At 47.0% G+C, this 8,803-nt stretch overlaps 1 protein-coding gene across 3 annotated transcripts in view; it reads left to right on the forward strand.

The window, feature by feature from the left end:
- Positions 1-2,041: 2,041 nt before the first annotated feature.
- The window catches only part of pcdh10b (protocadherin 10b), a 17,129-nt gene continuing 10,367 nt past the window's right edge, over positions 2,042-8,803 (forward strand). For 2 of the 3 annotated variants that reach the window (XM_063875802.1, XM_063875803.1), the window contains exons 1-3: positions 2,042-5,034; positions 5,556-5,614; positions 6,289-6,395. In XM_063875802.1, the coding sequence (XP_063731872.1) occupies positions 2,521-5,034; positions 5,556-5,614; positions 6,289-6,395 (2,680 nt within the window). In that variant the 5' untranslated portion in view covers positions 2,042-2,520. The remainder of the gene's footprint in view (positions 5,035-5,555; positions 5,615-6,288; positions 6,396-8,803) is intronic. The other variant, XM_063875804.1, reaches the window with a different exon arrangement.

Below are 8,803 nucleotides of genomic sequence, written 5' to 3' on the forward strand. Positions count from 1 at the left end.
TGTGAAAATGGTTTCTGTGTCAGCGCTTACTCCGGGTTACTGTGTGCATTTGCACATATAGAAAGCCCTGACTCCAAGTGCACGCCCCATGTATGATGCATGTCTGACTGCACAGCTGACTAGATGGAAGTTGATTTAGAGAAGTGATGAGTCTCCTCCAGCCCGGCTCTGTGTGCTCTGACAGTTTGCAGACAGTGTGAATCACGCCACTGTGTGTTTCCCTCTGCAGCTCATGGGGGTGGGTGTGTGGCCATCATGGACTCCAGCATAGCACACGTCAGGGTGGGGCAGTGGAAGGGTGTAGTGTTGTAGTCGCTCACTAGGGGGAGCACTCGGTCTGCTGCTCCGTCACTCTGCTGAGCTCACACTAAGGGCACACACTTCCTCTTTGGACAGATCAGTTCACAGAAAAGAAACACAAAAATAAAGAAAAGATTACAAAAAAACGTCTGCAAGCAGTCTGCCAGCTCGTGTAACTACTCACAGTGTTCCGTCCACTGACCTTCTAACACCTTCTCAGCTCAATATGCTTAAAAAAGAGAATATCCAGAGACTGAGAAACACACACACAGTTAATGTGGTTAAGGCATTAACAACTCATCCGTCTTCAACCATATCCGAATCATCCACTGTATTATAAATCAGAATAAATTAAAAGTTCATTTTCAGTCAACAGTTTCACTATAGCTGGGACAACTAGTGCCCATTGCTCCCTTTGTAATGTATAAATTATAAATAATACATTCATATTCAAACGACTATGGCTTTGATGTCCTGGGCGATTGCTTGATTTTCTGAATATTAATAATCTAAAGTACAGACAGAGATGGGGAGTCATGTCTGCAAAAAGAAAATGGCTCAATCAGATTCTCTGATTAAATGCATGAGTATAAACCCTGCTGTATGTAAATGACGTCTTTTGTAGTCTATTCTCAGACTACTTTTAGTACTACTGTCTGCTTTTAATGCCGTTTCATTATTCATTTTGTAAAAATGTTCTCTCCAACTTAGTAGGCTGCAGTATTGGGCTTGTTTTCCGACCTCAATGAGAGTATTCCTGAACAAAAACTCATTCAAATGACATGCACATTTATATTTGGATGTGAGTGCTCTTCTATCCTCACTGCAGCGTTTAGCTTCCAGAGCAGTGAGTGAAGGACATACCAGAGCGTGAATGCAGACCTGGGTGGCCCTACATTTGTCCATCCATCCTCTCAGACAGTCATAGTAGATACATAAAGATATTATTTAACACATTTAGGTATTTGAAGTTGGATGTATAGGCTGGAACACAGACATTGAGTGGACTTAAAGTGGGTCTGAAGGGGTTCTCTTGTCATTGTGTTGGAATAAGCACAGCATTATGGGTAACATCATTTACAGTGTAATTGCTCTTTGTTATGAGTCAGACCCTGGTTAGCATGTGCGCCGCTAGGGGTCGCATGAGCTCTGCATATGCCCCTCTCCCTGCCTCCCTGCCTCCCTGCCCTGCTGCTGTGCGGCTGGAGGTGAGTTCATAACGTTTCAACTACTGCCTGTAATTATAACGCATGTGAATGGCCGATGATTCCCTGTATACACATCACAACATTTGCATGCATTAACCTAGCAGGCTCACACACCCAAGTCAACAAGTCCTCCTCACTCTCAGCACACAAAGGGTCATCAGCTGGTGCTCTTTACATTACGCACAGGTGGGGTTGGGGGTTAGCAGCCGATGGGTTTAAGTCATATCTATCCAGCCTTGTCTTTCTCTGTCCCTCTTGGCTTTTTCGTCAGGTATTCTAAAGGGAAGGCAAGGTGAGGTAGAGACGCAGAGAGAGAGAGAGAGAGAGAGAGAGAGAGAGAGAGAGAGAGAGAGAGAGAGAGAGAGAGAGAGAGAGAGTCTTGGCTGAGCGGGAACTGACAGGCAGCCCCATTATCCAATCAGGAGAGAGCTCCCACCGTGACTTACAGCCGCGGGGGCTGAGAGGGGGAGGTGCGATGCGGGGAAAAAAGCAAATAGTTGAGTGAACAGCGTCAGTAGAGAGTAGAGTGGAGGAGACCGCAGTGAGGGCGCAGGGTGCCAAAGACACAGAGCCACAACGCAAGAGGACAACACCGACTTGTATTTCTAAATAGGGATAAACAAAATAGAAAACCTTTTTTCGTGTTTTTTTAATAAATGGATATTTATTTCCTCTTTTTCCAACTCCTCTCCAGACTGGTTCAGTCACCAGCAGCTCTGCACTTCATCGTAATGTGCGCTGGAGCTTCTCCGGGACGCATCTAAAAAACAAAGCAACGGGAGAGAATAGAAAAAAGCTTCTGCTGTTATAAAACTCCTTCAATGAACCAAAATGCCTCGCTTTTAATGGGACACATTTCTCTGGACCGCTTTTGCATTTTGTGACACTTTAACGCATTTTGGAGACTTTGTCTACCGACTAAAATGGGTGATGGAAATGGAAATGTTGTCCAATAACAGAAGATAATAAGGTTTATAATATTTTCTACCCAAGTGCACTTGTTTTTCCGGCGATGATTGTGCTTTTGGTCGTCCTGTGCATCACGGATGGAGTGCTCGCTCAGATACGCTACTCTGTGCCGGAGGAGGCGGACCATGGCACCTTGGTGGGGAATATTGCCGAGGACCTGGGACTGGACCTTACCAAACTGGTGTCCCGCCGCTTCCAAGTTGTGCCCAACTCTCGGACACCGTACCTGGAGGTGAACCTAGAGAACGGCGTCCTGTTTGTTAACGAAAAGATCGACCGGGAGCAGATCTGCAAGCAGAGCGCGAGCTGCCAGCTCAACATGGAGGTGTTCTTGGAGAACCCGCTGGAGCTGTTTCGGGTCGAAATTGAAGTGGTAGACATTAACGACAACCCGCCTAGCTTCCCAGAGACAGACATCACGGTGGAGATCTCAGAAAGTGCAACCCCGGGCACCCGGTTCCCTCTGGAGAGCGCATTCGACCCGGACGTGGGCTCTAACGCTTTACGCACGTATGATATCACCACTAACAACTATTTCTACCTGGATGTGCAGACCCAAACTGACGGAAATAAGTTCGCAGAGCTGGTCCTGGAAAAGCCTCTGGACCGGGAGCAGCAGGCGGCGCACAGGTACGTGCTGACCGCTGTGGACGGCGGCCAGCCTCCCCGGACTGGCACTGCACTTCTGGTGGTTAAAGTGCTGGACTCTAATGATAACGTGCCGGTGTTTGACCAGCCCGTGTACACGGTGAGCCTCTCGGAGAACGCACCAGTGGGCATGCTGGTTATACAGCTAAACGCCACGGACATGGATGAAGGATTAAACGGGGAGATAGTTTATTCCTTCAGTAACCACATATCCAACCGCGTAAAGGACCTGTTCAGCATAGACCCGCGGACAGGGCGCATCGAGGTGCGTGGAGAGGTCGATTTTGAGGAGAGCAGCTTGTATCAGATCTTTGTCCAGGCCAAGGACCTGGGGCCAAACGCCGTGGCCGCACACTGCAAAGTGCTGGTCAAACTCACCGATTTGAACGACAATGCTCCGGAGATCACCTTCAGCACCGTCACCGAGTCTGTGAGCGAAAAGGCAGCTACGGGCACGGTCATCGCGCTGCTCAGTGTGACGGACCGGGATGCTGAGGAAAACGGACAGATCCACGTGGAGATCCTTGGTGATGTTCCCTTTAAATTAAAAACGTCCTTCAGGAATTATTTCACAATAGTGACTGACGGTCCGTTGAACCGAGAGCAGGCAGACTCTTACTCCATCACTGTGGTGGCGCGGGATAAAGGGACGCCCTCTCTCGCCACCAGTAAATCCATCCGAGTCCAGGTTTCAGATGAGAACGACAACGCGCCCACCTTCACGCAGCCTATATATGATGTGTATGTGACCGAGAATAACGTGCCTGGGGCGTACATACACGCTGTGACGGCTCTGGACCCGGACATCGGGCAGAACGCGCTCATCACCTACTCCATATTAGAGTGTGACATCCAGGGCATGTCAGTCAAAACCTATGTGTCCATCAATGAGGAGACAGGCTACCTGTACGCGCTCAGGTCCTTTGATTACGAGCAGCTGAAGGATTTCACATTCATGGTGCAGGCCAAAGACGCCGGCACCCCGGAGCTGTCCACCAACTCCACAGTCAAAGTCATCATCGTGGACCAAAATGACAATGCCCCCCTGGTACTGGCTCCCTTGGGTAAAAACGGCACTGCCAAAGAGCCTCTGCCGCGCACCGCTGAGCCGGGCTATCTGGTGACCCGCATCATGGCCATGGATGCTGATGACGGAGAGAATGCCCGTTTGTCCTACAGCATCCAGAGGGGGAACGAGAATGGCATGTTCCGGATGGACTGGAGGACAGGTGAGCTCCGTACGGCGAGGCGGGTGTCTGCCAAGCGAGACCCCCACCAGCTGTACGACCTGCTGATCGAGGTGCGGGACCACGGCCAGCCGCCGCTGTCCTCCAGTGCCAGCGTACTGGTGGTGCTGGTGGACAGCGTGGCTGAAGGCCGCGGCGTAGGGGACAGAGGAGGCACAGCCAAGGCCAAAGAGGGGACCCTGGACCTCACCCTCATCCTCATCATCGCCTTGGGCTCCGTCTCCTTCATCTTCCTCCTGGTCATGATCGTGCTGGCCGTGCGCTGCCAGAAGGACAAAAAGCTCAACATCTACACATGCCTGACCAGCGAGTGCTGCCTGGGCTGTAGCTCGTGCTGCTCTCGGCAGGCCCGGGCCCGCAAGAAAAAGCTCAGCAAGTCGGATATCATGCTGGTACAAAGCGCCGGTAACGTCAGCGGGGCCGGTACCGCTCAAGTCCCCGTGGAGGAGTCAGGGAGCTTTGGCTCTCACCATCAAAATCAAAACTATTGCTACCAGGTATGTCTTACTCCAGAGTCTGCCAAAACCGACCTCATGTTCCTAAAGCCGTGTAGTCCGACTAGGAGCACAGACACCGATCACAACGCCTGCGGGGCGGTAGTGACAGGGTACACAGACCAGCAGCCCGACATCATATCAAACGGCAGCATTTTATCAAACGAGGTAAGAGACACTCTATGCCAACAGTTTAACCCCCCCCCCCTACCCCCCCCCCACACACACACACACACACACACACACACACACACACACACACAAACACACACATGAAACCTGCCTGTCTGATACAGTTTTAAGTCATACATGATGGATAGGAAATATTTTTCATAGAGCCATTTCCTGACCCCCCCCCCCCCACCTCAGTTCAGTGTTTGGAGAGCTGATCCACAGTGTGTCACAGCATCCTCTGACTTATCTGAATTAAGGCTTCCCAGCAGCATACTCCTTCAGCAGTGCTCAGAGCTCGGCCTGAAACAGCATGTTTATAGCCCTCCCAACTCTTTGAATTAGGAGAGCCCCCCCCCCCCCCCCCCATCACCAAAATGGAGTGACATGCTTGCACACAGCGTAGGCTCACTCACAGCTTACATCACCGTGTGTTTTGCATCACTTCTGTTTGCGTGGTGGGGATGGAGGTACACAATGTGCCCGAGCACACACTCATATGTGCCCCCTTCTTTCAGACCAAACACCAGCGAGCTGAACTCAGCTACCTGGTGGACAGGCCGAGACGTGTCAACAGGTAAATATGCTGCTTACCTGTCACCTTAACCCTTCATCATTTCATAACCAGAGCCGGGAGAAACACTCAGATCTTGTTCTTGAGTAAAGTAGAAGTACTCAGATCTTGTTCTTGAGTAAAAGTAGAAATATTCAGATCTTGTTCTAAAGTAAAGTAGAAGTACTCAGATCTTGTACTTGAGTAAAGTAGAAGTACCAGAGTGTAGGAATACTCGGTCACAGTAAAAGTATTCTAAATGTTCCTCCAGTAAAAGTAGAAAGTACTCTCATCTAAATGTACTTAAAGTAGTGACAGTAAAAGTAGTCATTGTTTGATTGGTCCATTTCAGAATAATATCTCTGATTTAAGGGTTTGATTATATTTACCATCATTAATCCAGATCTGTAAAGTAATTTAAGGGATGACATACATGTAGTGGAGTAAAGTACACCATTTACCTCTGAACTGTAGTGGAGTAGATACACAAAATAGTACAAGTGCCTCAAAATTGTACTTAAGTGCATACTTGATTAAATCTACTTAGTTACTTTACATCTCTGTTCATTACTGTGATGATGCTCTCCATGGTAAAAGGGTTTAGAAAGCCATGGCTACAATAATCCTAAATGCTGTTAGTTGAGAATGAGTTAAAAATGCTGTGTGGGGCTTTAATCCAACATTATCTTTGGTTTCAGTTCGGCATTCCAGGAGGCAGACATGGTCAGCTCCAAAGACAGCGGCCACGGAGACAGCGAGCAGGGAGACAGCGACCACGATGCCACTAACCGAGGCCATACCTCCGGTAAGAAGTGCTCTGCTGCAAGTGTGTGACCTGCCTCTTTCTTCGCTGTGGCTGACTTGATAGAAGCTGTGTGTTCAAAGGGTAAATCAATGGCTCCCTGGCTTCTGAAGCACTCTGAATTAGACCGAGTAGCATACACGCTGTAGCTGTAGAAGCAGGTTGTTTCTCCACGGCTGTTTACTGGACACTTCTGCTCAGATGGAGCACATTGTGTAGGCTGGATAAAAAAAACAGGCCCGTTTTAATTAAAGCCAGCATACCACAGGAGTCAGCAGCATCTGAGGCTTTTCACTGTGTCTGAGCTTTAATGCTGATGATGCGGTACTCTGAGACATTCTGATTTCTCTCTTGTGACACTGTGGTTTGTGGTTGTTAAAGGAGAAGAAAAAAAGCTTATGATGGCTGGGATTCCTCGATGGAAACATGTTTCTTAACCCTCCTGTCGTGTTCGTATCTCCTCCCTTGCTTTGTGTTCCCCAGTCTGTTTTATCTGTCCTTACATTAACACAAAAATCATGAATCATATTCAAATTGTATTTAACTCCCAAAACATTATCTTACATCAGTGGTTTTCATGAACAAATGCAGGGAATATACAAAGAATAGACACTGAAAATCTATTCAGTCAACATCATTGTCAATCTTGATGTGTAATATCTGATGGATGAACATACTCTATCGAATTTCGTTTGGTGGCCATTTTTAACCAGGAACATCATCGGTGTTTCAAAGTTGACTAATCCTCAAAAATCAATCAAAGTTGAGATCAGCAATTGTATATGTTCAAATGTCTACCGTGGAGCATATCACAAGGCCTTGAAGCAATCAAAAACAACAAAAAAAACACAATATTTATGATTGATGAAAGTGGTAAATGGGTCAGATTTGACCCGCACACGACTGGACTCTGAGACACTCGGATGACTCTCTTGTGACTCCGTGGCTTGTGGTTCTTAAAGAAGAAAACATCTCAAGATGTGTAGGAGCTGCCTGCGGTGGGAACATGTTTCTTAATATTTGTGTCTCTCGTCTCTGACACGTGATGATTCAATGAAAGGTGTTGTTGGTAAATATGTGGCAGTGTTAATGAGGAGCTGGCTCCCTGTGCGCTGGGTCACTTGGTGCTGGAGTCCGCTCGGCGAGACGTGACAGGCTGTTTAATGAGGCCGCGCTCGCTCTGGAGTGCTGGGAAGCGGACCAAATAGGTTGGGCCGCAGCAAACAAAACAGACGATTCATTCGTTCATTAAATTAATTAATGCAATCATTCATGCAGCTCCTCTCCAACTGCACTCCCGCTGCACTTCTCTTTATCCTCCCTGACCATATTCTTTCAGACCCATCCTTTTTTTTATTTCTAAAGGAGCCTATCTGAGCTCCTACAATAGGGCCCCACTGAATGCTGGTTTTATGACTTCATTCAGCAGTCGGCTTTCTGTGGTGTGGGCCCTCTTTGGACAGAGCCTGTCATCGTGTCTAGTCGGCCGTAGCAAGGGCCCTCGTGGTGCCAAATGGAGCCTCCACTGTCACACCAGAAGCCAGGGTTAGAGCCTGGTAAACAGTGTGTTTCAGCTGCAGACCCTCACACAGCTCCAGGTTTCTATTTGTCCCCACGGTGGAAGATATTCTGCTCACCGTTCCGGGCCAGCAGTGTGTGTGTGTGTGTGTGTGTGTGTGTGTGTGTGTTTCCTATTTTGAGGCATTTGCATGTCATGTGTCTGAGGAATTTATACATGAGTTGTACTCTTAATACCAAAAGGACATTCTTTGACGCCTTACTTAAGTAATATAATCCCCTCTTTATCATTTAACAAAATATCTGATCAAATAGAACTAGATATATCCCTGAATATAGCACACATTTGGTACCAATGTCCTGATTCTCTGTGACAACCCTGTTTTTCATCAGTAGTAATTTCATGGTTCCTAAATCAGTTTAATATTTTCCATACTCCCCATCTAGCGCTATAAAAAAAACATGATTTTGAATAAAAAGTTGTCGAATGTTAGATCTTGTCCAAACAGCTGCTGAGCCCACATGTTCTTGGAATATGATTAAATGTTCTTGAGAATATGCACCATGTGAGCAAAATATCATCTAATATATTTAAGGTACTAAAATGTTATTCTAACACCAGGCCCTTCTTCAGGAGAGGTTGATCATATAAGCAGCTGGAGTTACCTCAAAACCTTTTCCATTACAGGCTAAATTCATCAATTAATTACATATTAATTACGAGTCCTGTTACAGCTCTCCATAATGACAGTTTGGATACATATCGTGATCTCAACCGTATTCCCCAACACATTGTATTTATTTGTACCGCTCATGAATTATCTGACAGAATTATATATTATTGTTAATATTAATTATATTCATTAATATTAAGTCATGAATTTTCTGACAAA

This window comes from Eleginops maclovinus, chromosome 23, assembly GCF_036324505.1.
Source record: "Eleginops maclovinus isolate JMC-PN-2008 ecotype Puerto Natales chromosome 23, JC_Emac_rtc_rv5, whole genome shotgun sequence".
Lineage (NCBI taxonomy): Eukaryota > Metazoa > Chordata > Actinopteri > Perciformes > Eleginopidae > Eleginops > Eleginops maclovinus.